Source organism: Anabas testudineus, chromosome 10, assembly GCF_900324465.2.
Source record: "Anabas testudineus chromosome 10, fAnaTes1.2, whole genome shotgun sequence".
NCBI classification, from domain to species: Eukaryota; Metazoa; Chordata; class Actinopteri; order Anabantiformes; family Anabantidae; genus Anabas; species Anabas testudineus.
The window spans coordinates 14,438,810-14,454,950 of NC_046619.1; the positions used below are offsets into that span (position 1 = coordinate 14,438,810).

Sequence of the window (16,141 nt, forward strand, 5' to 3'; positions counted from 1 at the left end):
TGCATTCCAGCACAGCGGGTGGGTGTCATAGCAGGTATTTTGCAGTTTCTTTCAGGGTGTGTGTTTGTATGTGTTGATTTGTCGCTTGCTGGGCATGTGGTGTTGTGCTGTGTGGTGCAGTGTACATACGCCAGTGCCAGGATGCTCAGAGGTCGGCCTGCCAATGATTCAAGGCGCTTCAGTGTATTCATGTTGTCAGATGAGAGGCCCATTCCACTGTCTGACTGACCGCCCTTATGATAATGGAGAGACACACAGAGAGCAGCTGTTTAAAACCCACATGCTATCTTTATTTATTACTATTATTAAAGACAATAATATGTATTATTAGTAAAAGCATAATAAGTAAGTAAACTTAATTTCATGAAATATAAACACTGATATTAAACAATAAGCAACAACATAAAACCAAATAAGTTTTTAAAGGATGTGGCACAGTTGACTCAGGTGAGGGAGAGTTTCTTCTTTTTTGAAGGTTGAAAATAACCCCCTTTCATATATAGTTAATGATTATAGTTAATATAGTTAATTGAAAACTAATAAAATCCAAAATCCAGAGCCAATCTAATTCATACAAGACTGTGGAGAAGCCCTGCTGCTGTGTTTTTCATGACTTAATTAAAAATTGCAGTAGTCAAGATAGGCGGAATGAAGCTGTTTTAAATATGTTTTTGGGAAGAATTGGTTTGACACCTGCAATGATTTGTAGACACTGTTAGCTGGATGACTGAAGATGAGGTATGAATTTAAAACAACAGGGTACCTAAACAAATGTTGAACGAAGTGGCAAAAAGTTTGATTTAATTAAGATTAAGAGAAGATTAAAAAAGAGAACACGTAAGGACACGCCAGTGAAGTGACTAATAATACAACCAAATGGTAGCAGATATAAACAGACTAAGATCAGGTTAGGTTAAGGTTAGTTCAATTGAGTCACTGTGAATAGGATGATTTATTAAATATTCCAGCATCAAATTTGTAGTTTCATTTCAAATAACCCCCTATCTGCAGTGCCTTTTATATTCAAGGGAAACTGTATTTCTCTGGTAAATAAACAATCTAACCCTCCAGATTAGAATTCCTAACAACTGCTGTATTTTTCTATTTATTTTAATGTTGTAGCGTACAGTACGTGTCTACTGTTTTAAATGTTCTTACAAAAATGCCTCTGCTTGCTTTAGGAGATACACATTTGTGCCTTTTCTGGTTTATTTTCATAATGAATAACTCACCCCATGGTTCCCATCTGTCCCATTCTCCATGGTGACCTCGTCGAAGGTTTTCACGCTAGCAGGACGGATCTTGATGTTCCTGGCAAAAAGAAATATTTCCATGATCAGACTCCAAAATACCGTAAAATATTTCTGTTTAGCGAGTCCTTTCAATACACTTGAGGCCAAAAGTCAAAGTTCAGCAACAAAACCACAGGAATTTAATCGCTTGGATCAACAATGTCTAGCATCTTTGTACTTTGAAAATACATCCTATTTACTTTGCCTTTCAACACTCAGAAGCTAAAACAACTGCTTGATTTAGCTTAAGGGATGACTGTCATTGCTGCTTTTCAACACATTCTCCACACATACATTTAAAGAACCTGTGAAAACCCAAGAGCTTGACAAATATTATTTTAAGTGGTCATAAATCTTGAAGCTGACTCTGTTCTGAAAGCGAACTAGTCTTCAGGCTCCCGTGTGTATATTTCTTATCATGTGCCAATCAGGTCTCTTATTGTCTTCAGGTCGTGAAGTTTAGTCTGAGTGAAGCAGAAACAAGAACTGTTTCAGATATTCTTCAGAGCAAAGTGGGAAAAACATTTAGGTATTTCCTTTGCAAAACAGACTCAGTCCTGTTTGCATTTAACAGTCTGACGACCAGTTTACGTGACTTGAAGATAAGGTGGTGGGTGTCCCTCATATGTCTTAACAAGTTCGTGTGAATGTGTAACAGATTTCAGCCAACCAGCCGAAGCAAAGTGGTGCTTTGATTTAATGTGGTCACAAATACATAAACTAAGAAGCTGATGTTTGTACTTTTTTTTTGTTACCATATTACAGTGTCAGCATGCTAAGACTTGCTGAGCACCACTGTCTACATATATCAAATGTTTGACAAACTAACATTACGATCCCTTTAATATAACAACATCTCTTCAAGTACACAAGAGTTCAATTTGTTTGTTTTATGTAAACTAGCCAATGAACAATGATCCATGTTCTCACCAGGTGCCTGAGTCGCGGTTGGAGATGGGCCGTGTGGGAGTCTCTTCTGATGGCATGGTGGTGGACGGGTCTCCTGTCTTAGCCAGGAGGGCTGTGTTTATGGGTATGTAATGTTTCCCCTCCTAAGTTACAAGACACAAGATACTAGAGGTCAGCCTTATTTCCCCAAGATGAAAGATATACAGGGATGAAAGGCTGAGTTAGTACGATGCTTGGTGTAGATTATACAAACATAGACATTCAAAGGTTATGGCGAGCAGCCAAAGAAATTAAAGGCATGGATAAAAAAATGCAATTTAATTCTCATGAAGTTGGATGAGGCAGCAGAGTCTGTGAACAGCCATCCTGGACTGTAACAAAAGCCTTATTAATGATAATCAAACCCCTCTACTGTTCTTTTTGTCCGCATTGAACTTTTTCTAATAAGGATAGCTTTCACAGACTAATTTGCATGTGATGTGTGGTCTTGTATTCCTCCCTCATTACTTCACTATACGATCTACTGCCGCACATACTCTCTGATAGCAGTGAAACATAATTCCGTTAGCCTCTGTTTGCACCATATATTTTATATATTAATTCATAAATAAATATATATCCACCACTCATATTTTCAACTGATCTAAAGAAACATGTATAAAAACCAGTGTGCATACATTCATTTCTAAAAAGAAAAAAAAGATACTCAAGGACAGTAAAACCCAGGCAGGAGAAAGTGATCCTATTTAACATAATTATTATGAAGGATGTCTTCACACCACAGGAATAAATGATAAAAAAAAAAGATGGCTAAATTCAATTTAGTTGCTTCACTTTCTTGGTTTATGGTATTGTGTATTCTGGCTGACATTGTCATACCTTGTACCTGACTTGTACTCTAATGGTGCAGTTGCTATGTCATGTTGTGTTAATATGTGCTTCCTCTCCACAGGATGTGTTTGTGACAAATTTTACTTCGCTCCTATTCACTCGTGAGACACAACTGTGAATCTTTAAGTTATGTTGTAACTTATATGTTAAGTTATATATATATATATATATATATATATATATATATATATATATATACACACATGTATAGTTTGTTTATTTCAATATTTATTAGCTACTGAGTACAGTGCTTTTGTCCTGAATTGCTTTCTTCACTCTTGCTATTGCTGATTCAAACCTGACTGAATTTCTTGATAATGACAATGAATCTCATACACTCAAACTAGTTCTTCCTAGAGCACTTGAATGTTTTTCTCATTGGCTCAGATATTTTACTTGTCTTGTATCTCACTTTGTCTTGACTTTGAAAAAAATCTGCATTAGATGACTAAATGTAGATGTATGTGTGTATTGTCTATCATACCTGTTGCACACTGGCCTGAAGCAGATCCCCCAGTCTTTCCACCAGCTCAGTGAAGGTCGGACGCTCCTGAGGCTCCCCATGCCAGCAGTCCAACATGGTTTGATATCTATGAGCACAAGAACACACACTGTGAGAAAACAATTCAGTGAAAACATCTGGTCAAATGTTCTCTATTTCAGGTGATCTTGAGTCTCTGGGGCCGTATCTGATCCTGTCCTGGTGTTGGGTGGGCAGACCTGTTACTTCATACAACCTCTGTCTAGTCTGACAAGCTGTCAGCGTCTCTGTCTATGTGAGAAAACTCAGTCTTTATGTGAGTTTCAACCACAGTGGTTAGTCTCATTTCATGTAGGAATTTGGAAACAGAGCACCACAATTGCTGTTTAAATTACACTCACAGTATGTTACTGATTGGGATCAGTCGATGATGGATCCTGATGTTCTTTCTGTTGCAGAACCACCCTGTTCCCTAAAGAAAACTTACGTTTTATGTAAATACAACTATTATGGTTCCCTTTGGGATCATATTTAATCAGTATCATTCAGATTATTTAGAAAAACATATGGTGGGTAAGCGCTGTGTTCAGTTCTCCTCTCTATCTGTTTATTTGTAGGGCAACTAGACCTCTCTGCTTCGCTCTTGTTAGGCCCAGCCCAAAAGAGCAGGGTAGCTGTGTCTCCCATGTTAATGAACACAGAGCATAATCAACCAGGTGGTATTTTTCCTAACAGTGACAGGATGTAGGCTGCATGATCACAGCCTTTATGCATATCATTGAGGAGGGAAGTAGACACATTGTATGACTACACAATTTAAACCACATTTCCTGCCTGGTCTGTAATGAGAATAAATAGCCTGTTCTCTCATGCTTGAGGTCTTAGGGAGTGTGGTGTTTCTGTTTTTTTGGGTCTTAAGGGAGTAGAGGGAAGGTATTCTGTAGAACTGAGCTACTTATTCTGGTAAGTGTAGTGAAATGGGAAGTGAGCATCCTATTTATTTTCCTACTGCTCTCCGAGGACCATCTGCTAAATTCCTCTGCAGTGCATCAGGCTGCAGTATCTTACTAATAGCAGACAACATTCTTGATGAATCATTGATGTATTCGCACAAATTAATAGCTCAAGCCTACTAGCTCATGTGCTTTTCATCATTCATATTAAGAAACTGGAGCGAGGGTCAAGGTGTCAAAACCTAGGCTTAGAGAAAACTGACAGCAGACCTCTCCATCAGATCAGTGGAATTCACCCCACTGACTCTGAGTGCATTTATGTGCATCCCATTTAAACCTTTATCAGGAGGTTTTATCTCGGGTTGAAATTAGAGGCAGACCTCACATTCTTAAGCATGCAAAATATATAACGTGGCAGCTCTGTTTTCGTCAGTGTATTACTTATAATGCAAGTGCGGGAGATTGTTGGCACCACTGGGTCTGCATGTACAGATTTTCTGCACTGTCTAAAACCTAAAATCTGGATTAGATTTGGGTATAACTTTAATCAACATCTCTTTGCAAAGCTGATAAATTCTTTTAGTTAGCTTTACTTGGCATGACCTGTTTTAAAACACTGGACCTTTTGAAATCACATCACCATTAAGCAGAAGTGCAGCATTACTGTATGCTTTCAAAACAAATATGAACTGTGGAGTATGACCATGCAAGTCATTTTAAATGAAAACCAGACACAACATATGCACATGTGTTAGAGTGAGACTGAGTTGCAGAGTTCAGACTGTGATCTCTGCTGAATCTGGATCAGCTGCACATACTGCAGAACAGAAGAGGCAAAATATATATACCAAAAAAAGTTTGTCTAGCTGCATCACTGACTGATATAAAAGAAAATGACTCTCTTCAGATATTTCACCATCCACCAACCATTGCTCTATTCACTGAGTGAACTCAGATCCCAGGCCTCACACTTAAACGTGGAGTTAAGTTACATCTGTGCCACTGTCAGTCAGAAAACACTTCAAAGCTTCAAGCTCACCGCGGCAGAGCTAATCAGGAGCTAATGTTTCCTCCAGCTATACTCAGGCCAGGATTGCCAGTGATTCTTATCAGACACCCCTGACTTGCTGGTGCAACCACAAAGAGTGAGAAAGAAACATGTCTATACTGTATATATGTACATATGTGGGAGGCCTTTATTTGCTGCCTTTGATTTATTGCCTTTACAAGAGGTATGAGGCTTTGCTCACTATAGAAAAGTCACAAAGATTTAAATAGAATGATAACTAAGTGACATACAGTATAAGTCTGGTTTTCATGATTGATTGTTACATATTTTGATTTTCTCAAAGTACAAACAATAAAACATTTGCCAATTTTATCAGACAAAAAACTTAAATGCACCCCAACACATTCTACTTGACTTTAGGGGTGCATGTAAGTACAATTTATTTAAAGTGGTTGTTTATTAAAGAATAGGTTTGAGTAATTCTTACATTTCAGAGGAAGAGTATTCTGGCGCTCTCATCCTGGTCCCCTCTTTCAGCCTGCAGCAAAATTCTTCATCAATTTGGACACCAGGGTAGGGGGAGGCACCTGGGAGAAGAAAAGTGGGGAAGAGATGTATTGCTAGTTAGTTGTGTATAGGCCATACAGAGTCCACTTGTATGACTATGAATCTTAACATCTTAATATGCTGAGGATTGTGTTGCACTTTACATAACTATGTAAACTATAACTGTATGAAAACTATAACTATAACTGTAAAACTATCAAATGATAAAAACATAACTACCGTCTGACTTGCAAATTGCAATAAACATTACCATTTTCATGAAACAGCTACTAAATGTGGGCATGTTGCATGGCTCCTGCCAATAGAAAACATTCATGTGTTTAACTTGAATGGAAAATAAACTATTAAAAACTCACAGCCATTACTATGTTCTATGCAACATTAGCATGAAAAAAATCCTTGGTGTGTGTGACCTTGGTATGAGCAAAATGATAAATGATGTAACTTTGGGCCCCTTGTGGCATTCGGTAAATGTGTAATGTTTAATTTGGACTGCTGAGTTGAGAATCTGTCAAAAATATCACTCATCAACCAAAAGGGAACCACAGCAGCTTTGTTTCCTTTTGAAGTGTGGTGTTGGTAGTAAAATTTGAATGTTGAGCCAAAGCCAACAACATGTTCAGCTTCCCTTGAAAACATCATACACTGTCTCAATATTCAATTTTGTTGGTTTTGGAAAATATATCCTCATTCTTTATAATCATCACAATTTCTTGACTCAATAAATAATATTTTTTGTGCTTGCTTAAATCCCCATACTAAATGTAAAATCATCTTTGTGGCTACCCAAATTCACAGAGAAAACACAGACAAAGCAATGAGCATGAACTCCCAAGAGATAAAGCTTACAGAATTACTAAAGGTCCAGTCTACAGTTTGTGTAGTACAACCTTTCTCCCAGTCGTTACAGTACGTAGTTTTTGTTCACAGCCACCAACACAATACGAAAGTTGGTGTGTAAACATATTGATGCTTAAAAGATTCTTAACTTCTTATAAAACAGCTTTCATAATGGCAGACAATTCAAATTATAGTTTTTTAAAACGTTACCCATAACTATGTTGTAACTGTTGCCTGTTTTTTTGTACATTGTATTTAATAGATTTTGTTTTCACTATGTTTGCCTTGAAGAAATTTGCAACACTTTTTGCAATCTGTGTCATTTTTTGGTCTAAAACTGTAAACTGTAGAAAAAGGAGAATTACATTATGTAATTTATCGTATTGTATTGTAATATTTATATATAGTGCTGCTTAATATCATACCGCTGTGTATTTTTGATAGGATACAATATTTTGCTGTCATATAATTGTAGGTAAAACATTTACAACATCCTGCATGTGTTCGTGGTAACGGTGTATATCTGGATTGACAAATGCTGTTCAGAGCTCGCTCACTTTTAAACTCAAACACTTGTGGTTCACAGAGCGATCAGAAAAACACTCCTGGCTTAGCCTGAAACTTTTGATCTCCAAACATTATCAGGTTGCAAAGCTTACTTCTTTGTCATTTTTTCTGGTCATTTCGTATCCTTGTTTCCTGATTTATTTTTTTGAGGCCCGACTAACACTGCCCAGATGTGTAAGTGTTTCTTTAATGAATAATGTGGTGAGAATGCGTCAAGAGTGAAGAAGAGGGAGAGAAAGACCAAACAAAAAATCAAAGAAAAAAGGGAACATGTCATAATGATGACAGTGTGCTTTACATTTAAAACAATATACAATTTGACACACTTTCTTTTCAAATGCAGTGGGTGACGACACCATATGGCTGCGATCCAAAAGCAGCACAGTGAGAAAGTTCACTACATTCAACTTTGGTTCTCTCCTTTTTCACACACATGCTCTTCTCCTGCTTCCCATGGTGACACTTGAACATACAATATTTCATGTAGAGTCCCACTATAGAAGCATCTGGTGAGGTGTGTGCCATGGTGCACAGGCAATTATGAGCACACGCACAATGCTGCATTAAAGACTGCTGTAGTTTAACAGCAGGGGCACACTATTACACAGACCTGGCCGCTTGGTTACAGTGAGTTTGTGTTGCCAGCTGGGAAGAAACGGATAGTCAAATAGGAGGTGCTCTGTCATTTTAATGACCCATGCCCATACTAAAACATGGTACAACTTCACTAATGTCTTTTCCACAAGTAGCATGAAAGCAGTTTTCTAGAGCTGACAGTGCAAGCACAGGTCCTTTGTTCCATAGGCACAATTAAATTATGGAAGAAGACAGTTATTACCCAGTGCATCTGGCGAGGCTATAGAGCTAGGGGGCATCTAGTGAGCCCACTAAGGTAGAGCTCACTTCTCACTGAACATCTCTGATAACAGGAACCCACTATTACGAACTATTACGTCAGGCTTGATGTGTGGAAATGTTAAGGATTAACATAAAATACCTGTAAATGAGAACTGTAAGTAGGAACTATAATGTCAAAATTTAATGAGAATGGCTTTAATTTTAAAGTCACCACACCAACACTGCTACAAAGTACAGTAAATAGGCTATAGTGAAGTATCAGTATTTTTCTAACCTTATACCCTAAACTACATTACAGTATTTCTCTGTGTACTAGTTTCAACCTGTTCCTAACTGATTTTATAAACCAGGTATGTTGTTGCTGTTTACCTGCAGATTTAGGCTGTAAACTTGCCTCCTGCTTTAAAATTAACATATTGAAACATTAATTACCAGACATGTTTAATAGCTTAACGTCATTCAATCTATCTAGTCTGACCTACGTTCAGCACAGCCTTTTCATTGTTTGTCACTTGTATTTAGTACATTATAGATTGTTTGTTACTTTTACAATGTGAATTTCTATGACTGCATATGTTTCAATGAGTGATTGATGGATAAGCAAGACTCATTTGCTCCCTTGTATGTCATCAGTATGCATATATTTATGTAAACTAGTTGTCAGTGTTTAATTATAGCACTTACCCAGAGAGAAGATCTCCCACATGAGAACACCAAAAGACCAAACGTCACTCTGAGTTGTGTAGATCTTGTCAAAAATAGCCTCGGGTGCCATCCACTTGAGTGGCAGTCTAGCCTGTACCCAGGTATTGAGATAAGAAATCATTTACTGCTTTATCTGACAAGTGTGTATATGTCACTTTTCAATTCCACATGTAATTATCCATCATGTTATATCTGTTTAAGCTGTTCGGGCCCATGCTGCATTTAGTTCAGTTAAACCTAACTTAGTACTTCTTTATTTTCTATCCAAACAAATACACTGATCTAAATGATTTTTGTGATGTTTCTTTGAACTCCATACTTATTCTTTTCAGTCCTCCTTAGTAGTAGCTTACTGTTTTGCATGTTATATATCAGTAAAAATGCTTTTGAGCAATTCCCTGTAAGACATGAAACAACAGAGAGCTAGATATACTACACTATCATATTCAACACTTCAATTAATTACTAACTTACATCTCCTTTGCGCACATAATCTGGATCTTTGTAGATGTCTCTGGCAAGTCCAAAATCACAAATCTTCACAACATTGTTCTCAGATAGCAGGATGTTTCGTGCAGCCAAATCGCGATGAATGCACTAATGAAAAAAGAAACAAAAATATTCTTCAGTGTGATATTTACATATTTTAGTTTATGTAATTGACTTTACGGTGTACGCTGCCTGTCATAAATCATGACTGCTTACAGAGCAACACATGGTCAAGTCATCAGCAACAATACAATAGAATAAAATGTGTTCCCAATCCAGGCTTACAATACAATGGCTCGACTTTCTAACCGGTTTAATCTAGTTTCCCCAAAGTTATGAATGACTTGAAGAATGAATGAGGTACTAATGTCTGTTATAAAACACAGAACTTACTTTTTTAACAAAAAAAACAGGAGTTAACTACATGTCATACCAGAAACAAAATGGTTCACACTTAAGTTTATGAGAGAAATAATTTACTCTAATTTTTTTCTGCCAATGTATTTATTCATCCACAGTGTAGAATTATTTTGCATTATTTGCATCCACTGCAACATTAAAAAAATCAACTTCTGATCACTGATTTAAGTGTAAACCAGTTTGGTTGTAATTGGATGTTGCCTAATTTACTGTTTAAACACTAGTTAAACAAGGTGGAGCACAGTGATTCTTCAATATATAATGTCAAATTTAAGTCAAAATTTAAAACATTAATAGCAATATAGCAATATACTATAGAATAGTGTATACTATTGTTAATGGTAGAATATATATATTATATTGAATAAGTATTTTCTGAGAAGAAGATAATACCTTGCGTGAAGCCAAGAACTCCATGCCTTTTGCCACTTGGAAACTGTAGCAAATTAAAACGTCCAAAGTAAGGATTTTCTTATATAAATCCTCAGATTCTGTGAAACAAAAGAACATTAAGTTCCTTCATACCAGACATATATATCTTTTACATTTAAAATCTTGCATTTAGCAGGCACTGAAATAAGCTGCTTTTTACACCTGTCAGATAAATCACATAGGATGAAACAGTAATAGCTCTCATGGGGATACTGCAATGTAAAGCCCGACACAACCCACACATCATCTTAACAATTCATCCTGTCACGTACATGTCTCCTCCTACACAATCTGTCTTTAAAACATCCTTTACAGATGAGAGATAAAAACAAATTACAATTCCTCCTCTCTTTCATATATCAGGTAAAATGTGTGGTTATGGGCCCCATTGTGCTGGTCGGGGGTCTGAAAAAGGAACTCACAAGTTCCTCCAGTGGTCCACCTGCGTAAACAGCTTATCATAGTAGAAATAACAGACCAAGAGAAACACGGCCAATGTGCAGGGCCTGAGAGCAGAGCAACACTCAGCTCGGGACAGGAAATAAACACACCTCTCCCCAAACTCAGTGGGGTGACAGTGGTTTCTGCTGCAATGATTGTACTGCTGAACAGGAGGAGGAAACGTCCCATCAGACTCAGACTAGAAAACAATCTGAGAGGAGCTTTCATTCTTGTTCAAGAGAGGTGGAGCAGAGGTGAAGGGAAAAAGGAGGAGGGAGACAGCAGGAGGGACAAACAGAGGGGGGAGGGGATGGAAGTAAAGCAAGATGTGCTTGGCTTTTACCTTCTTCCTCATCCTCTGAGTCGCAGTAACTCTTATCTTCAATGAAGCCAGAGCTAGCTGAGCTTCCGGTGCTGGCTACGCTCTCCAGGCGCCGTTTCATTAGTTCGCTGAGCTCGCAGGACGATCCTGATGACACCACCTTCCCATCCTGGCTCTGACCAGCACATACATATCATGTTAAATGAGATGAGGTTAAATGCTGCTGACATGCATGGGTCTTTCAGTATGGCTGTCAAAAGATTTTCTTCATATTCACGCTACTAAGCTCATGGCAAAATGAAAAAGCAAAAGTACTGAAAAGTGTAAATCATGCAGCTTCTGGCTCACCCTGTAGACAATGAAGTTGTCTCGCTTGCTTCTCAAATAGTTGGACAAGTTTCCGTACTTGCAGAACTCCACTATCATCATCAGTGGTCCTGTTAACAGGGTATTTACTTATGATTACTGTGACTACATGTGATAGTTCACAATGAAGAAAGTTAAAGATGGCAGTGTAAATGTGTAAATGAAGAGTGACAAAGCAGTAATTAAATGGCCTTTGTGTATGATTTTTTTTTTTCATTTTGTTAGCTATAAATGATGAGAGACAGGAAACATAGGTAGAGGGCACGACATGCAGCAAATGTCCCTAGGAAGCTCGAAGTGGGGATGTTTTGGATATGTAATCTGCACTGTAACCATTTGGAAATCATAAAAACATTCTCAGTAATGAAGCTCACCTCCAGGTTTTGTGCAGGCTCCCAACAGGTTGACCACATTCAGGTGGTGCCCAATGTGGATCAAGATCTTTAACTCTGACATTAGAGCTTTCCGCTCATTCGACGTGGCACCTCCTGTAAGAATGTAAACAAAAACAGAACCAGTTTGTAAGTGGTTGGCTTAATATCAAGACACATTGTATATTTTTTTCAATAAAATATATTTTTTTAATTAGTTTTTTTATTTTGTTATCAATTCATGAACTCCTGCAATCTAACTGCAGAAAATGTCATTGTTTTGTTTGCTAAAATTATATATGATATTTATTATAAAAATATTACAATATAATTCAGTCAAGTATTACAAATTGAAGCAAGTGTTCTGTGTTCTGTTATTATGATTAAAAGTATTTTCATAACAGAGGGGCAAAAACAATAGAAAACAACAAAAACAAGCTGTCCTTTAATGGTGGTGAACTCTTACTTGACTAAAATACAGTGAGGAATGTCTATGATTGCCTTGATTCAGTTCTGCAAATGGTTTGTTGTGTTTTGTTTGTCTCTGCTCTGTGCAAATACAGAGAGAATGTGGAGAAAAAGCCTGAACCATGGAAGTTGGATTACTGGGGAATTTAATATTGAAGGGTCATAAAATGTGATGGAAAAATCTGAATACTGCTTCAGGCCCAGCAAGTGAAATGGCTTTTGATGGAAGACATCTTCAAAGATTAATGGATAAAGGGAGTTTTTCATTATATACCATATTTTGCTAAGTTTGAAATATGATGTAATGTCTTAACCTTGAACTCTTTATTAGCCTTACTTTGACAGCTTACAGTGAAGGCGCAGAAAGGAAACATGGGGGAAAAAATGTGACAAGCTAAGGTCCCCAGCTGGACTTGAACCAAGGACAATGTTGTTCTGTGGCATGTGCTGTAACTGTTTGGTTACTAGAGTTCTGCGATTGTGAAGCAATTAAGATTTTTTTATGTTTCTTCAACTGACCAAATATTTATGAGCTAGCAGATAAAGCAGTCAGGAAGTCTCTAGCTAAACCACGGTCAATTTAAGGAGACCTGCTGGTTTCCATTAAGCCTGACCTACGACTAACAACAGCCAGAGTCTGTTCCTCTCAGAGAGGCTGTGATTTATGCTGAGACTTGATTAATAGTATAACAGTGACCAACAAATCTACCGAATGGCCATATTTGTTTATCTTTACTCATAAATCATTCCTATATTACTCATTTTTGGAGAGGTATTCAGTTTGCTCCTCTGGTAACTGAAAGAGAGGCTAGATTTTTTGAGAACTAGACATCATTCACACATTAAGCTGTGGTAAGAGAAAGAACAAGCTTCTTGGTTTTCCTTTTTTCATTTTCATCCATTTTTTAAGATTTGTTGTGAATATTTGGAAAGACACTAGAATGGGACTGTAAAAAATCCTCATAAAAACCACAGCCAGAGGTTATTCCAAATCCAAATATTACATATAAACTTGTTTTTATTGCACATTTTGTTCTTGTAATATCTTACACCTTTGAACTCTCTTTCACCTACAGATCTCAGACATTCTGCTCTGAGCTGTCACATCTGCATACACTCATTCTCTTCATTAGGGACAAGGAAATACTAGCCATTACCTCTAACTGCACTTTGTAAAAAAGGAGATACAACATACTTTACTCTAAACCAAACTACTATTGAAACATTTATTTCAGGCACTTGTGCAGCAGTATACTAACTAATGTGAAACAGAAGTAAATGTACTGCAGAAATCACAGACATCTGGCCTGTGAGAGGCCATGTGGGCAAAATAAATAACCATTAAAAAACCCCTATAAAGTTATCAATAAAGCTGCCTATTATTGTCCAACAACATTTGGTTGGAGTCACAGTACTATTAGGTTTTTGAGATCCTACCTTTAAGCATTTTGACAGCAACAGTCTTGCAGGTTGAGAGCTTGTCGATTCCAAAGGCAGAAGCCTCCACCACTTTCCCAAAAGCTCCATGGCCAAGAGTTTTTCCTGCAAAAGAGAAAGATATTTTCAAAAGTGGGTTGACATTAGAGCTTCCTGTCCCCGGGGGCAGAACAAGCAGACTGGATTCCCTGTCAGTCAGGCTATAGGCCTGTAATTTAAACAACACACTGGAGCTCTGAAGGCCAGGCAGTTTTTCTAGAAAATTTATGGTTTAATTAGGCCTGGATGACACCGCAGGCCACTAATAAATAATGATCATAGACACCAGCTGCTGAGAGGGGAGACACCTATTCCATGTAATATGGCTGTGTGTGTCCTTATCACAAGACACTTGTTAAACTTTTTTATAATCTGCAAACAATGTGGTCTCTATTGGTCTCCTCCTTTTGAATTGGTGGTCTGTCTGGAGAACAATGTCAACATACTGCTCAAACCAGAGTCATACAGTGATGTAAAATTTGTAAAAAAACGTGTAAAATCTGCACAACCTTATTTATCAACACAAATAACACATCCAGCACCTTACCCAGTGAGTTGTGTACATTTTCATTCAGCCAGTTAGTTACGCAGACTTAATATTGTGAAATTACATCACAAGCACGGCTCTTGGTGTTGCTTATTTTGTAAACTATTTTAACAACTATGTGAGAGATTTTACTCATAAAACCCCAGAAACCATATAAACCTTAGGAGGGGTCAACCAACTCACTGTGACTAAAGTCATTGCATTTTTGTTGATTGTGATATATCAGTCTTTTAATACAAAACATTTATCCCCTATATTGGTAGGGTGCATAGTCCTCACCTAGTCTTAGACGGTCACGAGGGAACTCCCATTTGCTACTGTCATACTGAAGAAAATCATTCTGCTCATCGAGCGGGTACTCGTCTGGGTCAATGATGATAGATGGACCCATCTTGTAGTGTGGTGGTTGCTGAAGGATGAATATAAATTTGATGTAATGAGTGATCTATTAGGTAATTAGTATGTAGTAAAAATGTTCAAATTGCTCGAGGAGTTCTTGCACTACACACGTCACTGTGCTTAAGCCACAAAGTGTTTATTCACATTTTTTTGTTTTTTCTTTTGCATGAGCACATTTTGTTCTCCATCGTACACATAAACACTTTCTAACTGTCAGGAAATGTGGAAATCATAAACACTGACTAAATTTATCCTTCCATTTAACAGGATTTCACAAGGGCCATGAGTCAGTTCTTGGTTGGTTACTTCTATAAATGATTAGTTACTTCTATAAAGTAATTGAGTCAGAAACTGAATCAGAAAATTTTCACACTGTTACAACTTTTCACATATTAGCAAATGATGTGGTTTGAAAGGAAAAGAAGAAATGTAACTTGACTTACCTTTCTTAGCTTGCGGATGAAGAGGATAAGCATGATCCAGAGGAATGTGGCTGCAGCTCCCGTACTCACCAAAATTATCACCTCAATATTTGGTTTACCTTCATCGCCTGCAAAGAGAAGAACTGCCATCAACTACAGGACCTCACTGATAAAGAAATGTGTTCTTTTTTTAGAATCTCATAAGTTATATTTATGTGGATTTGTGGAGAAAAGGGATCAAACCAAAGTAGTATGTAACAAATTTGGTGAGAGCCTGGTTTCTGACTGATGCTGAGACTTTTATTTTACATCATTCTTTTGTTTATTTGTTTCCTCCCTCATTTATTCCAATATTTTCTCTGAGAGAATGTATACAGCAGAGTTGAAATACACTTTGATGTTTATTTCAGTTTTTTTCTAATGATCCTTGTCGACATGCTAAAAGCTAATGTACCCTTAATATGCTCCCTTGAAGGTACATGTTTCTATGTTTGTTGTTGCTCTTCTCACTCTCTCCACTTTTCACTCCATCCGATTGGTCGAGGCAGATGGCCACCCACCCTGGACCTGGTTCTCTTGGAGGTCTCTTCCCTGAAAGAGTTTTCTGTCTCCTCTGCTGCCTAGTGCCTGTTCATTGGGGGCTTTGTTGGGTTTTCTATATAACTCTACATAGTTGTTTATGTTTTCCATATAACTTCTGTAAGGTCTTACCTTACAATGTAAACTGCATTCAGGTGACTTTTGTAGTGATTTTGCACTAAATATATAAACTGAACTTGAATTGAAAACTGGTACTTTACAAGAGTACATGTTTACATGTTAGGAGATGTTGTTTAGGCATTTTGTTCTCCATGTGTCTACCCTGTGTTTGAAGTCCCTTGTCTGTGGAAGCAGTCTCTTTGCACTCATTAGTGGA

General features: G+C 37.4%; 1 protein-coding gene across 2 annotated transcripts in view; it reads right to left on the bottom strand.

Annotated features, from left to right (window-relative positions):
• Positions 1-16,141, bottom strand: part of kdrl (kinase insert domain receptor like) — a 36,552-nt gene that overhangs the window by 4,105 nt on the left and 16,306 nt on the right. For both annotated transcript variants that reach the window (XM_026357688.1, XM_026357689.1), the window contains exons 16-29: positions 15,247-15,353; positions 14,684-14,813; positions 13,819-13,923; positions 11,917-12,030; positions 11,525-11,613; positions 11,198-11,351; positions 10,375-10,472; positions 9,547-9,669; positions 9,052-9,163; positions 6,023-6,122; positions 3,577-3,682; positions 2,223-2,344; positions 1,233-1,311; positions 130-233 (exon numbers count right to left, since the gene is read on the bottom strand). In XM_026357688.1, the coding sequence (XP_026213473.1) occupies positions 130-233; positions 1,233-1,311; positions 2,223-2,344; positions 3,577-3,682; positions 6,023-6,122; positions 9,052-9,163; positions 9,547-9,669; positions 10,375-10,472; positions 11,198-11,351; positions 11,525-11,613; positions 11,917-12,030; positions 13,819-13,923; positions 14,684-14,813; positions 15,247-15,353 (1,543 nt within the window). The remainder of the gene's footprint in view (positions 1-129; positions 234-1,232; positions 1,312-2,222; positions 2,345-3,576; positions 3,683-6,022; positions 6,123-9,051; positions 9,164-9,546; positions 9,670-10,374; positions 10,473-11,197; positions 11,352-11,524; positions 11,614-11,916; positions 12,031-13,818; positions 13,924-14,683; positions 14,814-15,246; positions 15,354-16,141) is intronic.